The sequence below is a fragment of the Microtus oregoni genome, unplaced genomic scaffold, assembly GCF_018167655.1.
Source record: "Microtus oregoni isolate MIOR12 unplaced genomic scaffold, Mior012 000046F_ref0000063, whole genome shotgun sequence".
In the NCBI taxonomy this organism is placed as follows: domain Eukaryota; kingdom Metazoa; phylum Chordata; class Mammalia; order Rodentia; family Cricetidae; genus Microtus; species Microtus oregoni.
In genome coordinates this window covers 14,760,305-14,781,608 of record NW_024543220.1, presented here as the reverse complement: position 1 = coordinate 14,781,608, position 21,304 = coordinate 14,760,305, and the positions used below count along the sequence as shown (strand labels likewise).

General features: G+C 47.5%; 1 protein-coding gene across 6 annotated transcripts in view; it reads right to left on the bottom strand.

Annotated features, from left to right (window-relative positions):
• Cmtr1 (cap methyltransferase 1) overlaps positions 1-21,304 on the bottom strand; it is a 95,817-nt gene that overhangs the window by 73,584 nt on the left and 929 nt on the right. For 4 of the 6 annotated variants that reach the window (XM_041634353.1, XM_041634352.1, XM_041634347.1 and 1 more), the window contains exons 2-7: positions 17,853-17,981; positions 12,743-13,483; positions 10,088-10,150; positions 7,425-7,514; positions 5,168-5,275; positions 3,358-3,562 (exon numbers count right to left, since the gene is read on the bottom strand). In XM_041634353.1, coding sequence (XP_041490287.1) covers positions 3,358-3,562; positions 5,168-5,275; positions 7,425-7,514; positions 10,088-10,150; positions 12,743-13,483; positions 17,853-17,981 — 1,336 coding nt within the window. Of the gene's footprint in view, positions 1-1,536; positions 2,031-3,357; positions 3,563-5,167; positions 5,276-7,424; positions 7,515-10,087; positions 10,151-12,742; positions 13,484-17,852; positions 17,982-21,304 lie in introns of those variants that run through there. The other 2 variants (XM_041634351.1, XM_041634349.1) reach the window with 2 other exon arrangements.

The window sequence follows — 21,304 nt, the reverse complement described above, 5'->3', positions numbered from 1 at the left end:
CTCCAGCCCCCGAATTTTTTTTTTTTTAAGCACTAATATTAGACCTGTTTTTTGGTACCAACTGCAAGAGACAATTTCAAATGATGCACATTTTTGACAACACTCTGGCCGGACCTTCTCAAAACGCTCAGAGACTAGTTATAATTTTCTTAAGTCAAAGGTTAATTTGGGAATTTTACCATCATTTGCTTTCACAGGGGCCCCTAAGAAGAACGTCGCCCCCATGTCAGCTAGAAGCAATCTAAGAGGACGACGTCCCCTCTCCCAACAGAGTTTGCCCACAGGGTTAGGGACATCTTTTAGTGGTTGGTTTAGGGTTGAGGGGATGGGGAGATATTGTATGGAATTAGGGGTATATAAAAAAAAAGGGGGGGATTAGCTGGTTTGATGGGATGATTGGTATTTGTGACTTACTATTTTTTAGAAAATTATATTGGTACTGTTTCTTGTATATTGATATATTGAATATTAAATATGAGTGTTCCTACCTCTATTTTTGTATAAGAGTATGCTTATATTGTATGGATACATCTATCATATCACAATGTACATTTCTACCTCTGGTACTATTTATGTAATAACATTGTTTACATTTTGATATGTAATGACATTGTTTACAGGTGAAGATCATTGTCTTCATATATTGCACAGTTGTTTATTCTCTTAGTTTTCAAATTAGATAGGTATTGAGAAATATATGTTTGTCATATTTATTTTTAGGTTAATCAGGTCTTTTAGATACATAGAGATTATTTTTAGTATAGATAGTATAATCTTCAGCCTCTTTGAAGAGCTGTAGAAAATGGCCTTTAATCTAACCTAGAATTCTGTGCCAACGAGACACAATTACTCCTGGCAACATCACTCTACTCCCGAGAGAATGTTGAGCACCAAAGACACTCCACTGGGAGCTTATCTTCTTGGCAGAACTGGCCTTTGGGTTAAGAAAAGCCCATACCTCAACTACTGACTAAGATATGAAACAGGATTGTCTTATCTTGCCAAGACAGGGTAGGATAATTCTAAGAAAGTTCCTTGCATTTGATAATGGTATGTCAGTTATGTTAGGCCTTAGCCAAAGTTGGTTGACTCAACATTGCAAACGAGACTTTGGGTGATTGCCCAGGTAGTCAGTTGTCTCTGTCATTTGTTGCACATTTTGGGTATTTCTCATTTGTTAAGTAATATTTATTCCCTTCTCAGATCTTTGATGGAGTTGAAGATTATTTAATAGTAGTTACTCTCTACATTATTTAGACTCCTTGAGATAAAATGCCTAGCAAAACTTTTGTTCTCAATATTGTTTGTTATATTTATCATTTGTTATTATTGTTTATAGTTATATTTGGTTTAGTTCTGTCTTATTTAGACAAAAGGGGGAGATGTAGGGTTAATACAGCCCCTTTAGGGGGCGGGGTTTGCCTCGGGCGAATGCCTACAGATAAATGGGCTCGCGGGCGGCTCCGCCCCTTTCCTTCCTACCTCCTGTGCCACGCGGGAACTTCGGTTCTGTAAGTTTATCATTAAAGTGGTAAATATTCTTTAATATCTGCATTGCATTTATTTACACGGATACACTGGGGTGTTCACTCTACACAAGCACCTCACAGTAGAAGAGAACTTGGGACTTGGGCCCTTCTAACATCAGCTGGGAGTGGCCTGATAAGAACGCGGGTGTGCACTGGGCAACTAAACTCTCATGGGTCCCCACCCTGACAGAGGACACACGCCAGCTCAAAGGTCCTGATCCTGATCATCTGGCTCCAGGCCATTGCTCCTCTCAGACAGGGAAGCGAGGTGCCACAAGCTTTTCGCCACCAGCAGACCCCGCAAGTCTTGCTGTTGTGGGCCATGTCTTCTGGTTGGAAAAAGAGCATCCAGGAAGCCCTGAAGCTTGGCCCAAACATCACTTCCCTTACAGGATCCTCTACGCAGTTCTTTGTGTGAAGCCGCCAGCGCCCTCGCCTTTCCGTCTCTCCAGCAGACAGGAGATGGCTACAGCTCTCCACCCCAGCGCCCATGGAGCGCTCCTATGGAGCAAGGGGAAATGAAAAGCAATGGGGTTCTGCCAGCGTCAAGGACAGAGGTAAAATGTGTGGGGACTCTACATTGGGCACCAAGTATTCAAGCAGGTATCAGGGAAGCAACAAAGAAACCCTTCCCTTCAAGCTTCAGAACATTCCTGGACAGCAACTGGCTAGGCCATGCTTCCTGCTCAACATCCACACTGCCTGCCCAGTCTCACACCACAGCCACCTATGAATCAGCCACAGATTCCTGGCCCTACCTGAAATAGTTGATACCTACAGTAGGACTAGGAGAGAACTAAACTATAAGCAGAACACCCAATTCTTGTTAATAGTGTCTGCCCTTTTAGGCTGTCCAGCATCTCTGGACTTAGGAGTACAACCAAGTCACACGCACTATGGCCAGGTGGTGGTTATGGACAACAGCTCCTGGTTAATTTTCAATTCCCAGAAGGTAGTGATGGAATATCACAGGCATATTCACTCTGCAAAATGGATCTCTACTCAATAATCAATACACCCTACCCAGTAGCCTCCTTGTTGGTTCTGAGTCTTCTGCAGCACCACCACCAAGAGAAGTGGCTCTCTGCAGGCTTTAACATGAGCCCCAAGTTTGACAAGGCCACTTAAATCAGTGGTTCTTAACATGTGGGTCACGACCCCAAAAGACTATTAGAAAATACAGGTATTTACATTATGATTCATAACAGCAGCAAAATTGCAGTTACGAAGTAGCACTGAGAATAATTTTATCATTGGGGGGTCACCACAACAGGAGGAACTGTATTACAGGGTCACAGCAACAAGAAGGCTGAGAACCAGTGATGTAAATGAACATCCCTTCCCCAATCCAAAGTCCTCTGACTAGGAGACAGAATAGAACAGGAGAACAGGGACTTGCACACACCAGGAAAGGACGGCTGAGCTGCCCCAGCCATACGCCACGGCTCTTACAAGCAGGGCTTGTGTATGCTTCCCCAGGTACTCTCCGAGTCCTGAATCAGACTTACACACATCTTATTTATAACGTGTCAACTCAAGTGGCAGAACCAAGCTGTCTTCAGCAACAGCACCATCTGGTGTCCGCATGGCAAACCATCTGACGTTTTCCGTCACAGCTTTCTTTATTGCCCTTCAGGGACCAGGTAGACGCAGGACTCTGGGATGCTCAAACTCCAGCGGCGATTCCTAACTGAGCCCTTCCCGCTGTGGTGCTCTGAACTCCCTTAACGCTTCCATTTCTATTCCCCAAGTTCTCCCCTAAAACACTGGATGCAGTTCAGAAGTAATGAAGTCCCCTGTTGAGGAGCAGTTCTCAAAACTCACTCACCTTTCCGTTCCCTGAGGAGGAGACTTCGCCGCTCTTTCACTTCTGAGCCCAGATTATCCACCATCTTATTAATGCAATTGTCCAGAACCAGGGAGTGGGTTTGGGACTCAATGTCTTTTCGACAAATGGGACACTCTGCTTTCCGCTTCATCCATTCACTGATACAGAAGGAGCAGAAACTGTGGGCGCAGTTCAGGGTGACAGCCTACAACGTGAAAGGGAACACACGAATAACACTTGCCACTCTTACTTTCTCACAGCTGGACCAGGAACAAATCTCCAAAAAGAAAGTCCACCAGTCCTACCTTACAAAGATGCTCTGGGGTGCCGGGTGGTGGTGGCGCAGGCCTTTAATCCCAGCACTTGGGAGGCAGAGGCAGGCGGATCTCTACGAGTTCAATGCCAGCCTGGTCTACAGAGCAAGTTCCAGGCCAGCCAGGACTGTTACACAGAGAAACTCTGTCTCAAAAAACAAAAAGATGTTCACTCCCTACCCATTTCTACTCTGTCCTATTTTCTGCTAGCTTCCACAGTCCTGAGCAATGCTGAGAATTTCCACAGCAGGGAACCATCAGACTAGAAACTGCAGAAACCAATGAATGGCCTGTAGTCAAGACACTGATCCTCCTGAGACATTCCTCAGAAGGCTAACACACGCAACCTCCTGGAGCTTGCCTCAAACAGGAATCCCTCTGGACACGTACTTTCCTTTCCAAAGTCTAAAAGCCTGCTGTTTGACAGCATCGCCTTAACACTTTTAGGATAAAATGAACTGGTTACAAATGCTAGAAACTGGGGCTGGAGAGGTGGCTCAGAAGTCAATAGCACTGGATGCTCTCCTTGAGGTCCTAAGTTCACTTCCCAGCACCCACACAGCAGCTCACAACTGCCTGTAACTCCAGTTCCAGAGGCTCTGACAGCCTCATATCGACATACATGCAGGCAAAAACACCAATGCATATAAAATAATAATAAAGATTAAACTTTTAATTTTTGGTTTTTCAAGACAGAGTTTCTCTGTGTAACAGCTCTAGCTGTTCTGGAACTTGCTTTGTAGACCAGGCTGGGGCCTCGAACTCACTGAGATCCGCCTGCCTCTGACTCTAATGATTAAAGCGTGCACCACACCACCTAGCCTAATAAAGATCAAATTTAAAAAGTAGTTAAAAAAAACCCAAATGCTAGAAATGAATGAAAACTAAGAGCTGGTGACAAAGCAGCAAGTGGCAACTTGGAGGGGGAGGGTTCCACTTTCAAAAGGACCCTCAAAACCCTGAAACATGCTCACTCTGGCCCCTGAATATCCATAGCAACCACATATAATGGCATCCACTTCCTCATCAAAAAGGCACGCTACAAGCCCACACAGCACCGCGCCCGTCCAGAGTTAAGAAAGGACAGCATCAGTGAGCAGCTTTACTCCAATACTGTGTGGCCCTGACAGGCTTGCATTGCAATTAAAATGGTGATCCAAGAGGAACAAAAGCATGGTGAAGACTGCATGATGTAATGACAAGTGGCTACCTTCAGACATCACCGGGAAATCAAACAGCTCCAGGTTTCTGAACTAAGTTCTCTCTGAGAGGTGTCCCGTCCCTGTCCGTCCTCGCCCCCCCCCCCCCGTCCCCCCTCCTGTCCCCCCCCACAGCAGAAGCAGCCTGGAAGGCTGATGCACTGCGAGGGGCGGGCGGGCAGGGTGGGGCAGGGACGGAGGAGGAGGGGCAAAGGCTGGTGCACCCTGCGCGGGGTGGGCGGGGGCCGGGGTGGGGGGGGGACCGGGACGACGACGAAGAACACTGCTCACACTCACCTCAATGAAGTACTCAGAGCAGATGATGCACTGAAGCTCGTTCTCCAGCACGTCATTCACGTGGCTCAAAACCTTCTCCTTCTGGGCTTGCACCTTCTCCTTTTCTTCCTGCAAAGACACAACGCTACCCAGTCACCTAGGGAAACCAGAATGCAGGACAGGACAGGAGCAAGGTTAGTCTAGCAGAGCAGGATCCAATGGGACTGCCTGGGGGGGAGGGGGGACTGGCGAGCAGGCAAAAATGATACTGGGTCACCAAGAGCTGTCTATTACAACAGAATGCTAGCTCCGCCTTCCTCTCCCCATTCCCGCTGAAAACTAGCCTGCAGCATGACAACATCAGGAAGGGGGAAGCCCTTAGGTGGCTACGGGGACTGGAGGACAGGACAGTGGCCTTGGACAAAGCCTACAGGAGCTGGCCCTGTTCCTGTCCCATGTGAAGACATTGCAAGCCAGTACCATCTGTGAACCAACTCCGGCCAGCACCTCCTTACTAGGATCGGAACATGAGTACTGAGCCCCTCGTCAGCCAGCTCGGAGGACTTTTAAGCCCTGGGTTTTAAAATATGTGGTAAAGCAAAGTGACAGCAAGTGGGATTGGAAACGGGAGGATCAAGAGATTGCGCGGAGGTGGGGCTGGAGAGAGGGCTCAATGGTGAACAGCACTGCTGGCTCTTCCAGAGGACCCGGGTTCGATTCTTAGTACCCACAAGTAAGTTTACAACTGTCTGTAACTCCAGTTCCAGGTAATCAAGCACCCTCTTCTGGCCTCTTCAGGTGCACACACATGTGGTGCAAAGACATGCAGGCAAATTACTTGTATATATAAAATAATAATAAAAAAATAGTTTAAAATAAGTTCAAGGTCTTTTTTGGCTACACAGTAAGTTTTAGTTTGAGGACAGCCTGCACTATAAGGCCAGCCTCCAAAAATAAATAAATAAATAAACAAACAGGCTTGAGAGGCAAGTGGGGTGGTGCGCGACAACAATCCTGCTAGGTAGATTACTGGCCAGCCTGGGATACACAGGAAAGTCCTGTCTCAGAAAACACACTCAGCCGGGCGGTGGTGGCGCACGCCTTTAATCCCAGCACTTGGGAGGCAGAGGCAGGAGGATCTCTGTGAGTTCGAGGCCAGCCTGGTCTACAAGAGCTAGTTCCAGGACCGGCACCAAAAGCTACAGAAGAGAAACCCTGTCTCAAAAAAAAAAAAAAAAAAACACACACTCAAAGGACTTAAAGAGGCTGCAGCTCAGGACAGAGCCGCCCAGAAAGCCTAGCACCTGGTCCATCCCTAGCACCCACTGCCACCACCAAAAAAAGGTTCTGATCTGAACAAAAGACAGGGACACCAAATCTGTTAGGGAGAGAGTCTCTTCCTTCTTTTCCTCAGCTTCGGTTCTGAACCTGGAGTAGGGGAGGATACAGTCTGCCTCATATGCTCATTTCTGACTAGAAACTGATGTGTGGACTGGCCGCCCACAGGTCTGCTCAGCTTGGCCTTTATGCCATTTAAAAACACACACAAAACCTGAATTTGTACAGAGATTGAAACATCAAATGACTACTCATAAATACGTATTTTAGGATTACACAAGCTTAAAAAAACTTGACAATATTTGAAAATTGGGTTATTTCATCACTTAAACATCTAGATTTCTGCTTACTATGCAGAAGTGAGCTCTGACAAGCCCAGGCTTGCGTTTCTCGCTGTGACTGACTGGGTGGAAAAGCACTGTCTTCTGGGAGGGGTCAGGAAGCAGCATGGCCTCACAGCTCCTCCAGTTCTCACCCTCAGGCCTCTTCACTCACTCTTATTATGGTCTGGCCCTGGTAGGCATCTGCTTGTAATTTATAATTTAAAAGTTCTGCTGGGCAGTGGTGGTGCATCCTCGCGTTTAGGAGGCAGAGGCAGGAGGATCTGAGTTCAAAGCCAGCCTGGTCTACAGAGCAAGTTTTGGGACAACCAGAGCGTCATGAAGGCAACAGTCTTAAAAAAAAAAAAAAAAAAAAGAGTTCGATGGATTTGATGGGGGAAGACACATCCTGAAAGGGAGTCCTACAGAAGGCAGGATACAGGGTGCAGGCCTCCTCCCGGCACGTGGCTTCTGAACATGGAAGGAAGCAGGTGCTGCAGTATGGACTGAGAACTTCACAGGTCCTCTCCCCAGGTAAGGAATTTATTCTCCACGGCAACTGTGCCCTCGGGATGCCCAGCTGCATGTGCCAATGCTAAGCTGCCCTCATCTGTCAGTACCTTGGTCTGCTCCAATTCTTTGTTCTTGGCTTGAATGATCTTCTCAAAGGCCTTCTTGCTGCGGTTCAGCTCTTCCATTAGAGCCCGATGCTGCAGAAACAGCAGGCAAGCCGTCAGGACGAGCGGGGTAACACCCTCTCGTTAGCCACACACCTGTGCATCCTCCCTCTCTCAGTGACTTTGCTTTGGGGACCAGTGATGACAACTTCAAAAACAGCTTGCTTTCCTTCAGGACAGATGAATCAGGATGAGACGGGGAGGACAGCAAGTGTGCTAGTCCTCTGGAACTAACCTGGCTAAGGTCTGGCACGCCCAGTGCCAACAGCTGACACCTGTGACTAACTCCTTACACCAAATATCAGCAGGTTCTGCAGCTGTGAATGTAATTTACGGGTTGGGATGTGACCCAGTCATAGAGCACATACTCGTGTGCGTGAAGGCTGAGGCTTGACACTGAGCAAGCAAAGGAGAGGACACAGGAAGATACGAGGAAGGAAGGAGAGGGGAGAAGAGAAAGCTGAGTCCCTTCATGCATAAGTACAGCATAGACTTAAGACTCTCACCTTGAATACTCTTTAAAAGGAGGTAGAATAGAGGTTTCTCTCTGCAGATAATTTCAAGAAATAATCTCAGGGCTAAAGAGGCAGCTGGCATTTACTTAAAAGCAGCATGCTGCTAAATATGTGGGCCCAAGTTTGGTCCCCAGCACCCATGTCGGGCAGCTCACAATCTCCCGTAGCTCTAGCTTCAGGGGAATGGATGCCCATGGTCTCCAAGGGCACCGAACTCACATGCCATACCTCCACATACAAATGCATATAAAAAAATCAAAACAAGTCTTTTTTAAGAAGTTGAAGAAAGAAACAAACGTGTCAGTGTGTGGTTCCCTAAAAACCATGGTCTTCATCTTAGCCACTAATACGTCTATGTTCCAGAACTGTCTTATCTATAAAATGGGAAAACAAGTGACCCTACCGCCAGAGTTGGCAAGAAAATAACAAACCTGAAAAACATCCGGAAAAGGGTTTAAAGCCTGTGAGTCTGGAAAAGAGAGCACCTTCACAGGATAGAACACGCCAGCTGAGCAGAGCATGGCCCTCAAGCACCTGTCAGACTGGCCAGGCACCTCATGACACACGTGTTTTCCCGTGTTAGAGCAGGAGGTGCTGGGGCCACAGGGAGCTCTGTGACTGACACAGACCTTCTGCGGAGCAAAACCTGATTCTAGCTGGTTTCAGACCTCTAAGCGCTAGTTTAAAACCTCTCCAGGGGGCCGGGGAGATGGCTCAGTGTAAGCCTGAAGACCTGAAGACCAGTGTGATTCCTGGAACTCACAAGGAGGAGGAACCAACTCCCGAAAGCCGTCCTTCACACACACTGGCACGAGTGTACACACACACATTTTTTTAAATGTGCTGATTTATTTCTAAAGATCTGTTTTTAATTTTATTTAGTCTGTTTGTATGAGTTTAAGTCACATATGTAGGGTACCGTGGGAGGCCAAAAGAGACCTCCAGTCTCTGGAGCTAGAGTTACAAGGGATTGAGAGATTTCTAATGTGCGTGCTGGCGACCAAACTCAGGTCACGTTTCCAGCACCACAGGTGAGTGCTTAAACCCTCACACACTAAGCAAAAAACACAAATACTCAAATGGGAACAATGCCTGCCCTTTCACCCTATACAACAGATAAGCTCAAAAAATAAAATTCCAAAGATATAATTTTTGCCTAATTATTTCCAAAGCTATTTGTGCCCCTCCCCACAAGGAAACCAAGGCAGCCTCTTCTCACTGACTGCTAGCAGCACAAGGCTGAGGCACAGGTCCGCAAGAGCAGATAAGAAGATGACCTCTGAGCAAGTTCGTATGCAAAGCTGCTGCTGTGCCCGAGGAGGGCGAACCAACTTATTAACCTTTTAACTAAACTTGTACCAAACTACTGACCATAATCAAAGCTCAAAGACAAAGCAAGGGTTTTAGTTGTTTGTTTTTGAAATAGAGTCTTGCTATGTAGACTAGGCTGGCCTTGAACTCACAGAGGTTTACCTGCCTCTGCATCCCAAGTGCTGGGATTAGTGTGTACCACTATGTCCAGCTGAAGCAAGCTTTAAAGACATACAAGAGCACATAAGAGGCAGTCACAGGGTTCAATGACATAAGTTAGAAGCAGTCTTAGGCGACCTGATGCTGTAAGTGTGCCTATTTTGTTAAGAGGATGTTTTTACGTCTGACTGTATATCCTCAAACTGGCCTAAAATGACTGCAACATTCTTGAATAGTTTCTGGATGCCGCAGTGCAGGGACGGTGAGGTACAAAGGCCCGCAGAGGCCCTAAGGCCCAAGCCTTAGCTAATATCTCCCCCCTTTGTTGCCCTCACTATTCCAGAGAGCTTCCAAATTTCTACAGGCTGTTGGTACCATCATCACCAGGGCAGCTTCTGCTAGATGAAGACCTACGTTTCCATGCTGAGATCTGGTGTGTGTCTGAGGCTGCAAATCTCCAGCCTGATGGTGTGAGCATCTGCCACCTGCTCTGTTTGCAGACTGGAGACCACAGAGCAGTGAGCTAAGAGGCAGAGGCAGAGGCAGCTAGTGGCCACGTGATGCCTGGCTGTTCCCCACTCACCAACCACCACAGCCTCTGGAAGCGGGAGAGTAGGTTACCTCCTGCAGAGCCTGGACCAGCTGCTGCTTCAGGTGCTCTTCTCCTGGCTCCTTCTCCAAACCCTGAAAGGGCAAACAAAATGGAAGGTCTCACTGCAGTCAAGCAGGAAACAAAATCCCGCAACAAGCAGGTGTGACGAGGAACAGCACGAGGCAGGGAGCAGGCGGAAAACCCCCATTTTACGGCAAGTTGTTGTCAGCAAAGGATTTCAACAGTCTTACTTGCTCAACCATTGCATACTTCCGACTGTCAGCGGCAAGCCACCAGCTGAGTGGCTCTGCAAACAACAGGGTGACAGACTGAGCTTCTTCTATTATCTAATGCCATGATACCCAAATGGCTGAAACTGAGAAATGAGCCACAAATACAACCCCCGCCGAGGCCAGCAACCACAGCATTTCCACGGTTTGTCCCTCCACAGTGACCACCCTCTACAAGCCACTTTCTGCCCTTGCCTGAGCCTCTGTCGCCTTTCCTATGCCAGCCATTCAAACTGCCCCCTCATCTGTGGCGGCTTCTCCTGCACAGCCTCTGAGAGCTTGCTGCCTTAGGAATTACCTATAGGGTGGGCATTTTGAATCATTCATGATGTAATGCATCACCCTGAAAATTATTCTTCCAAAATGTTTATGGGCAGCATATCTCGTCACAACAAGAACTCAGTGATTACAAACAACATTTGCCATTTTAATGCCACGCAGAATCCCAAAGACAGTGTCAGGCAATGAGGTGCTCCAAACACCGAGCACGGAGCAGGGGCAACAGCTTCTGGAGCGGGGGCAGGCCAGACTACACCAAGGGCAGAGGGAGACGCAGCTAACCCAAAGAACTGGATGTACTTCTCGAAGTCATGCCAACATAACCTCAAGAAATTGCTAACCTAGCCTCTTCTGTCTTTAACCTTCTGCCCCAGAGAAAAGACTTTTAGCTGCATCTTTAGCGCCCAGCACGACCATGAATGCTAGTCCCAGGCGCGATGGCTTCTGAAGGCGCTATCCCCTAGAGAACTCCACTCAGCGAAGGTGCGACACGCTGAGCTTCAGACTCCCACCCTCTGGAACTGACAGCTGTCTGGGTTGGACAGGGGAAGAAGGTATGCACACCCACCACGTATGTCCTGAAGGCACCCGCGTAATCCGCAGCTTTTGCTAATCCTACCAGCTCAAGGAGACAGCAGAGATCAGAAAGAAAGCTATAAATTCTTCAGAAACGAGCCAACACTACTACAGGCTGTTCCTTGCCCTGTGAGGCTCAAGCAAGATAAAAACACCTTTCACTGCAGCTGTGACGACCCTTCTTGGTTCCAAGCCAACCACAGGGAATTCTTGACATTCACCATCACCTGGACAGCGGGGATGGGAACAACAAGGGCCCTGCCATATGGGAACTGACATTTTAAGCAGGAACAGGATCAGCTCCAGCCAGCTTTATGCACAAGCCTGTCATCTAAGTAAACCGTTTGGAGATGAGACCATACGTGGGCCCACCCCTGTACCACTCAGACACTTTTATCTTCTAGTAAAGGATGGTGGCTTATCATCCAGCCAGTTGTGTGCCTGTCCATGGAGAAACAAAACCGCCCACCCCCGGTGGCTAGAGCTGACCTCACAGCCAACAAGCTGTCACATACAGGACAGTACAGGAGCTGATCTGCACTTGCTCTGGGCTCCGACTTGGTTTTGTCTACACAGAGAGCAAAGAAAGGAGTCCTAGGGAAATCACAGTTCTGTGGTGCCCTCATCTCTACCCAGCTTCTCCCTAAATTTATTTTGGACCTGAAACCCCTCAGTTTTCGATCAGAAATCAGTTATATCCCAGCTGGCTTTTGTGTTACCTTGCTCATCTTGGTACCCTAACTGGCTCCTGATCTCATCAGTGTACTGAAATCTTAATCTTTCCAAAACTTTTTTTTAAAAGATTTATTTATTTATTATGTATACAACATTCTGCCTCCATATATGCCCACACGCCAGAGGAGGGCGCCAGATCTCAGTACAGATGGTTGTGAGCCACCATGTGGTTGCTGGGAATTGAACTCAGGTGGAGGAGCAGCCGGTGCTCTTAACCACTGAGCCATCTCTCCAGCCCCCTTTCCAAAACTTCATCTTGGTTTTCTGCTCCCATTCTGTCTCCAAGGCTTAGCATCTGATGTCTGCTTCAAAGACAACTCTAGCCAGAAGTTCACAAAATGCCTGCCCAGCTGAAGGTACCTCTGCCTGCTATAGTGGTATATTATTTGTATTTTAATAAATAAATCTGGCCTGAAGACCAGAGGCAAAGCTAAAGCCACTAAGGTCAGACAATAGTGACACACACCTTAAATCCCAGGGTTTGGGAGACAGAGTCAGATGGATTTCTGTGAGTTCAAAGCCACCCTGAGCTACACACGATCAATGTAGAAAGAGATCCAGGTGGTGGTGGCTCACACCTTTAATCCCAGTCCTAGGGAGTCACACGCCTTTAATCCCAGCACTAGAGGGAATACAAAATGGGAGGAGAGGCTCTGGTTGCTTAGCCTGTGGTCGCCCAGCCTTGGTAGAGGTTAAGACTTCCTAGTGGCTTGGCTGCTTTGCTTTTCTGGTTTTTGAGTTGAGCCCCAATTTCTGTCTCTGGGTTTCTATTATTCATGCTACAGCCTGCTAGCTCTGTGGTACCTGGAGGTGATGCTCCTCTTTCTGGAAAGTCTTCTCCAGCTGCTCCACTCTTGCTTGCTGCTGAGCCTGCTCTGCATACAGCTGAGATTGTAAGTCTTGCAGTTCCTTCTCCATCATTACAAGCTTCTTGGAGCTCCCCTTTCGGGTCTGCCTCTTCACATTCAGGACGGCTATCTGTTTCTCGTGCACCTGTGTTTTCAGCCTCAGAATCCTGGACATGGTCACCTTAAACAGCTCTAAGCTGCTCTGAGATGCTGATGGGCTGGAGGGCTTCTGCTTCTTCGGATAAAGTTCGATGACCTTTGAGAGAGTAGGGCATGCGTGAGTCCCAGTGGTCTTGTCACTTGCCCCAAGAGAAGGCAACTTAGGACACAAATATCCCAAGGGCTGACTTGCCGCTTCACCTTTTCCGCCTGCGGTCACTGGCTCAACAGTTTTACAAGAGACTGCAGGTACTTCGCATTTGAGAGCCGAGGGGCCTTCAGCCGCAGGACTCTCTAATCCATCCAAACTGAATTTCCTTTTAGTTCTCAAGTCTTCATTTTTGCCCCCTGTCTGGGCATTCTTCAGGGTGAGGCAGGGAGACAGCGTCCCCCAGTCTTCTTCAATGACTTCGTATTCATACTCTGCGCTCCCCTTACTGTCCAGCGGCACTCCAAGCTGGATGTGGTCTCCCTTTTGGATGCAATAAACCTGTAATGGCACCAGCCGCTCCCTGTTCAGCCAAACACCATTTAGACTCTAGGGGAAATGAAAACAAAACAAAATAAGCTCATGCTTTTCCTCCTCTTAATGGAATTTCTCTCTTGCTGCTACGAAACCTTCTGCCTTTTCAGAGGGAAAACCCTGGAGAACAAATGGAAGCGAAAGGTTCATAAACCACCATCCCTGGAAAGAGCCCTGTGCGTGCAGTGCTTTGGCTTCCTGCCTATATTTCACATTCATGCCTCCGCAGAGAACCGCTTGTGTAAGGGGCAAGAATCACCTTACTCAAAACACGCAAGGCACTAAAGAACACTGAAACTCAATCACTCCTATTGACCTAAACTCCAGGCAATGATTCAAGAGCGGAAAGAATGCAAACCACAAGCTGGGTGATGGTGGCGCACTCGGGAGGCAGAGGTAGGCGGATCTCTGTGAGTTCGAGACCAGCCTGGTCTACAAGAGCTAGCTCCAGGACAGGCTCCAAAGCCACAGAGGAACCCTGTCTCAAAAAACCAAAAAAACAAAAAAAAAAAAAAAAAAAAAAAAAAAAGAATGCAAACCACAAGGCAGGAGTCACCCATGTTCTGCACGTGGGCCCTCCACACACTGAACAAGCACAGCACTTCCCAGTATACAAAACCAATACTTTGTACTGGGGGAGTCAAACTGTAGGTGGGACCTGGCCGAGTAACACCAGCAGCAGCTGTCTACGCGTGTTACAGTGTAGCAAACAGACCTTATTGTTATTTTGTTTATGGTCTCACTGTGTAGTTCTGGCTGGCCTGAAACTTGCTTTGTAGACCAGGTTGGGCTGCAATTCAGAAATCTGCCTGTTTCTGCCTCTTCAATGATAGAATTAAAAGTACGCACCACCACACCTGCCTCCTCATTTTTTAAAAAAAGATTTATTGTTTTAAATTATGTGTGTGCATTTGAGTGGCAAGTGCCCAGAGAGGCCAGAGGACCCCTACGGCTGTACTTACAGGTGGCTGTGAAGAGCTGAGGTGGGTGCTGGGAACTGATCTCAGGTTCCCTCCAAGACCAAGGTCTCTTACTTCTTGGAACTCAGCAATCAGGCTGCCCGGGCAGTGAGCTTGAGGAACTCCACTTCTCCCCACCTCCCCAGCCCTGTGGTTACAGACACCCACCGCCATCCATAGCTTTTCACATGGGGATTTGAAGTTGGGTCCTCATGCCTGCCTGGCAATCTCCCTAGTCCCTGCTTCGTTTCTTTGGGACAGTCTGGCTACATAGCCCAGGTCGGCGTGGGATCTGCTCTACCCTCCTAGTTCCGGGACTACAGGCCTATATCGGCATGTCCAGCAACTTGCCGTGGCGCCTTCTCACTCAGTAAGACGTCCCCATGTTCAATACAGTAGTGTTCACTGTGGAACTCATCCTTTGTACATTCTATTGTGGGTGGACATTACAAATGCCACCTAGAGACAGCAATTGTGCCCTAAGCTGCACAGATCAGATGTTCAATTGAACGAGTTATGTATTTTCAAAGTCCTTGTGTCAAGCCACCTTCCCTCTAAAAGAAAAGACAGCTGTACTTGTTCCTTATCCTTGCCAGAGTATTCCCTTGTGGTTTTGATTTGCATTTCCCTAATCACTTGAGTTCCAACAACTTCTCGTGTTCCACTCTTTCTGGGATGCACCTGTCTTTTGAAAAGCTGACTAGCAGCTCTGTACATACACAAGCACACTTCACATGACATGCACAGCAAACACTGCCACTCAGGGCTTGTCTTTTCTTTAACGATATATTTTGAAGAATAGAAACCCTTAACTTTATTATACTACCATTAATTTGTTGTTGTTGTTGTTGTGTCTTTTTTTTTAATTAATTTATTTATTTATTATGTATACAATGTTCTGTCTGTGTGTATGTCTGCAGGCCAGAAGAGGGCACCAGACCTCTTTACAGATGGTTGTGAGCCACCATGTGGTTGCTGGGAATTGAACTCAGAACCTTTGGAAGAGCAGGCAATGCTCTTAACCACTGAGCCATCTCTCCAGCCCCCTTGTTTTGTTTTTAGAGAAAGGATTTTACTGTAGCTATCGAGCCTGTCCTGGAACTAGCTCTTGTAGATCAGACTGGCCTCAAACCCACAGAGATCCACTTGCTTCTGCCTCCCAAGTGCTGGGATTAAACACGTGCATCAAATATTTTTAGCCCCCCACCCCTCTAATGTGAGAAGGGTTTCATAGCTGCTGTTCTGAGATCCCCGTCTCTGCCTGCCAACATGCTGTAGGAACACAGGGATCACAGACACTGGATAGTTCCTATGGCTTTACACAGGTCCTGGGGAGCCAAGTTCAAGTCTACCTGCTTGTGTGGCAAGTGCTTTACCTACATCACAATTTTTTTTTCTCCTTTTCCCTTTTGGCTTTTCAAGACAGTTTCTTTGTGTAACAGCCTAGCAATTCTGGAATTAGAGCTCTGTAGACCAGGCTGGCCTCAAACTCAGAGATCCACCTGCCTCTGCCTCTGCTTCTGCCTCCCCAGTGCTGGGATTAAAGGTGTATGCCACCACCACCTGGCAGAATTCTTAAAAAGTATGCCAGAGCTGGAGAGATGGCTCAGGGGTTAAGAGCACTGGCTGTTCTGGCTAAGGACCCAGGTTCATTTCCCAGCACCTATAAGGAGGTTCACAACTGCCCATAGCTCAAGTTCCAGAGAATCTGATTCCCTCTGGCTTTGCCCAGGCACACAAGGACAGAGTACCTGTACACAGAGACCAAATCCCAAGTGTGCCAGATGAGGGCTAGAGTGGCAAACAGAAGCCAGGGCCACTCTGGTTGTTGTGATCCTAGCAGGCCTGAAGGGGAATTACTCCACATAGTGAGACTCCACCACAAAAAGCATGTTCCTAGGACTTGAGATGCCAGAGTCTACTGCACAAACGAGAAATCACCAAGGAGCAGATGTGCTTAAGGCTAGCCTGCATTACATAACAACACCCCCACCTTAAAAAGGAAGTCCCCTATTCCATGGTCTGTTTCCATGTTCCAGGAGTTTGCATGTTTGCACTTGAGGTGCTTCCTAACTGCTGGGCTCTACTTCCCGCTAGACTGATCAATTGCTTCCTAGTTGCTGGACTCTGTACACTTCCTGCTAGGCTGATCAATTTACAGTTTGTTTAAAGGGAGTTAGTTGAAGGGACAGCTCAGTGGTTCAGAGCGCTTGCGCCTTTTCCAGAGAACCCTAACGCAATTCCCAGCACCCACATGGGGCACCTCACCATTGCCTGCAACTCCAGCTCTGGAGAACCCAAACCTCTCTTCTGGCCTCAAGCACCTGTGCACAAATGTGCATACAATACACACAGACGCGCATACAATACACACAGACGCACATACATGTAAGTAATACAATAATAAAATAAATCTAAAGAAATATTTAAAGCAGGAAAACACATTATTCAAAGTCAAAATGTTTCTGAGAATGCCAACAGGCTTTAAGCAAGGTTTTTTTTCTTGCTTTATTTATTTTTATGAGCCTGTGTGAGGACGTCAGATTCCCTGGAACTTGAGTTACAAATAGTTATGAGCTGCCATGTGAGTACTGGGAATTGAACCTGGGTCCCTTTCAAGGAGCCTGTTTCCACAGAACTATGGTCTACCATCTGGAAGAGGAGCCACAGCTGTACTCCAGACACTCCCTTTGAGGTAGTGCTCATTCAGGGCATCCATCACCTTGCGCAGCCTAACTTCCTGCAGCACACAAAAGTGCTGTGCGCCTTCGAAAGAGAACAGGTGGGCGTGGCTAGTTTTTAATATTTTACGAGGACAACTATCAGGGGTTAAGAAAAGGAAATCTGGGATTACAGATATGTGCCATGTTTAAACCCAGCACTGGGGATGCAGAGGCAGGCGGATCTCCATGAATTCAAGGCCAGCTTGGTCTACAGAGCAAGTTCTAGAACATTCAGAGCCATAAAGAGAAACCCCTGTCTCGAAAATCCAAAATAAGGAAAGAAAAGGAAAAACTAAAATAGCTCAGAGGGCTGGAGAGAAGGCTCGGGGTCAAGAGCATCACATACCCGGTTCAGTTCCCAGCACCCACACTGAGTGGCTCCCAGCAGCCTGTAACTCCAGGGCCACGGGGACCTGGCTAGCCTCTGCTGGCTCCTGCACTCACGTTCAAACACACACACGCATGCACGCACACAAAGCACATGGGAGTAAAACTCAGCCAGGCAGTGGTGACACACACCTTTAACCCCAGCACTAGGGAGGTAGAGGCAGGTGGATCTCTGTGAGTTTGAGGTTCAGCCTGGTCTACAGAGTGAGTTCCGGGACACTCATGGCTACACAGAGAAACCCTGTCTCGAAAAACCAATCAAACAAAATCCATAAAACTCAATATGAATCATTAGGCTCACGTGAGCTCCTGTACCTCGTTGTCCATAATTGTCCACTGTCCCTCGGGATTCTGTTTCAAAACACAGTGGTTCCGAGAGATCATCAGGGGGCAGACCTTGGATATCAGCTGGTAGGTAACGCCAAATCCTCGTCCTATCGTCACCTGAAAGACAGGGGTAATGTAAGACACAGTTGGTCACTCCGCTAGAAGGGAGGTTCTTTGCAATCTTACCGACCAGCAGCAGACGTGGGTCCTGACCGGTTCATCTGCTGCTGTGCCCCCTCCTCAGCTGCCAAAGGGAGCCACCACAGAGGAAAAGGCAAGAAGCTGTGCTAAGAGAATAGCTGGGAGCACTGGCTGCTCTTCCGGAAGACCCAGGCTTGTTTTCCCAACAGCGGCATGGAGGCTCAAAACCATCCATAACCCCAGTTGCAGGAGATCTGATGCCCTCTTCCGGTATATTACCACCTGCCCCCGTAACCAGGCACCAGACATGTATGTGCTGCACAGACATACATGTAGTCAAAACAATCATACCATAATAAAAAATAAAGAAGAGTTACCATGAACTCTCAGGCTAGCACAACCCTGAACCAGTAAGACAAGGATTTCTTGATGTGGGACAACGCTCTTGTACACTGTAAAGATTTGTCTCTTATAATGGTTTAATAAAACACTGATTGGCCGCCAGTAGCCAAGCAGGAAGTATAGGCAGGGCAACCAGAGTAGGAGAATTCTGGGAAGAGGGAAGGCAATGAAGCAGTCACCAGCCAGACGCAGAGGAAGCAAGATGAGAATGCCTCAATGAGAAAAGGTACCGAGCCACGTGGCTAAACACAGACAAGAATTATGAGTTAATTTAAGTTGTCAGGGCTAGCTAATAATAATCGTGAGCTAACAGGCCAAACAGTGTATAGTTAGTAAAAGCCTCTGTGTGTTTCTTTGGGACTGAACAGCAAGCTGCTGCCTACAGTTTCTTCTCTCACATCCCCATCAATTCATCTTCAGCACTGCCGTTAAAATACATAAGGACTTTTTTTAATATTTATTTTATTTATTTATTATGTATACAATATTCTGTGTGTATGCCTGCAGGCCGGAAGAGGGCACCAGACCTCTTTACAGATGGTTGTGAGCCACCATGTGGTTTCCGGGAATTGAACTCAGGACCTTTGGAAGAGCAGGCAATGCTCTTAACCACTGAGCCATCTCTCCAGCCCACATAAGGACTTTTAAATGTCTAACTTGGCATCCTTTTCTCTGCAATTCTTCCAGCTGGCCCTGGTTCTGCCCTAGGTTCATCAGGGAATCTCCCATCTCCTTCTTCACATAGTGAAGTACCCGAGTTCCTGGCCCTCTAGTCCCAGACATTGTCCTGAACTTCCACAGCCTGAGTTTGACATCTCAACCCATCTATGAAAGAACCCCTGGTTTAGTGTTACAGATGTTATTTAAGAAAAAGAAATTTAAGTTCTTCTATAAAGTCAAGTCATGTATGGTTTCCCCAGTTCTAGGCATGGCTGCTGATGGGCAGCACCGGCCTTCACAGCGCTCCAGCACACTGCCAAGGCATCCTAGGCCTGAGAAATGACTCCATTCTCCATCCTCCCCTCCTGCAAGACTACCATGCTGTCTTTCTCTACCTGACTAGCTGGCAACTGTGGATTCAATGGCAGGCCCTGACACTGCTGCCGTTCATCTTCATCTATTAGTTCAGCCTAGCATGCTGCCTTCTAAGACTTAACTCTTTGATCTGCCATCAGATAGACATACACCATGTTCCTCTAGCATTAGTTTCCACAAACCTGATATGGCAGTTGATGCTGTACCTTCGGCCAAGACATAAGAAAATAAAATAGGGTCTGGAGGGATGGCTCAGAGGTTAAGAGCACTGGCTGGTCTTCTTATTAACTCATAACTTATTTTAACCCATAATACTTGTCTGTTGGCCAATCAGTTTATAATAATGTAGACCTCTGTGTGTTTCTTTGGAACTGAACAACCGCAGGACTAGGTGGGACAGAAACCTCAGACAACAGCTGTTTCTGAAATAACCAGTAAGTACTCTAACCATTCCTTCCCGTTTTCCAACCCACAGATTCATGAAAACCAAATACAAGAGAAGAACACAAGCAAGCAAAAGACACAGCTTTTCTTTGCAGGACTGAAGTAGCTCGCCTGCAATAAACCTCTGCTCGTCTGTGCTTACACACATCTCTAGACTAGTTCACAAAGTTTAAAGACACCCATTCAGACAGATAACCTGCCAAAGGACTCCTTCGATACAATATGAGGAGCCCGCCGTGTTTTATAATTTTATCTGAGAAAACTGAAACTGAGGGAACTAACCCACCTCAGCTCTTGGCCGCCAGCACACCTCCTGAGACCTTGCACAAACCCGCAAACCCACGTGAGCTATTCACCTGAGAACCATTACAGAAGACCCGACTCAACCTGACCTCTGTGCAAACCCTACACTCGGCAGGCCATGCTTCAAATGCTGCCGACAACCTGACTTTGACATCACCAGGCGGGCTTCTCTTACACATAGTGACCATCCCCATAGGGGTCACTCCTGACACCGCCTTCAGCAATCTCTTGGTTTGTTAGGGTCCCTCTCCCCTTCGACGTGATTCCACACAAATCTACGGAACGGTACTGAACATCTCGAGGAGAGCTCTGTAGACAAAAAGGACCTTAAATTAAAAATAAGTGGCTCTCTAATGCCTGCTAATTTAAAGCCGGGCCTGCTCTAGAATAATGTTAAACAAGCCACACCTTGACCAACACAGATGTTCACGGACTCCTTCACTGTATAAATCCTCTTTTCCTGGTTCAAACCATAAACTCCAAGGGCAGAAACTACATTTGAGAACATACAGCCTCTCAAAAACAACAACAAAAAACTAAAACTGCCAAGACAATGAGTTTAGCTTACATGGATGTCTCAGCTGGGATTACTATTGCTGCGATGACACATGACAAACAGAAAGCAACTTGGGGAGGAAAGGAAGGAGGTCAGGACAAGAACTCAAACTGCAGAGACCATGGAGGGGAGCTGATTACTGGCTTGCTCCTCGCGGCTTGCTCAGCCTGCTTTCTTATAGAACCCAGGACCACCAGCCCAGGGATGGCACCACCCACAGTGGGCTGGGGCCTCCCCTCCAATCACTAAAAGACCAGCCGTTTCTTATGGAGGCATTTTCTCAATTAAGACTCCCTTCTTCACGTAACTCCAGTGTGTGTGTCAAGTTGACATAAGACCTCAGCCAGCACACAGGACGACCAACACTCAGTACTGCACAAAGCCCAAAGGGCTCTGAATGACAAGCTCGGACCTGACCTGACCCAGTTCTCCTTCCAGAGCTGACCACAAGGATGCGGCCCACGCTTAGTTTTTCAGGTACCAAATCTCGCACCTCCCTTCCGTTCATAACTGTGCCTCCCCTTTTTGTGTTTTAGTTTTGCATCAATGGAGCTAAAGA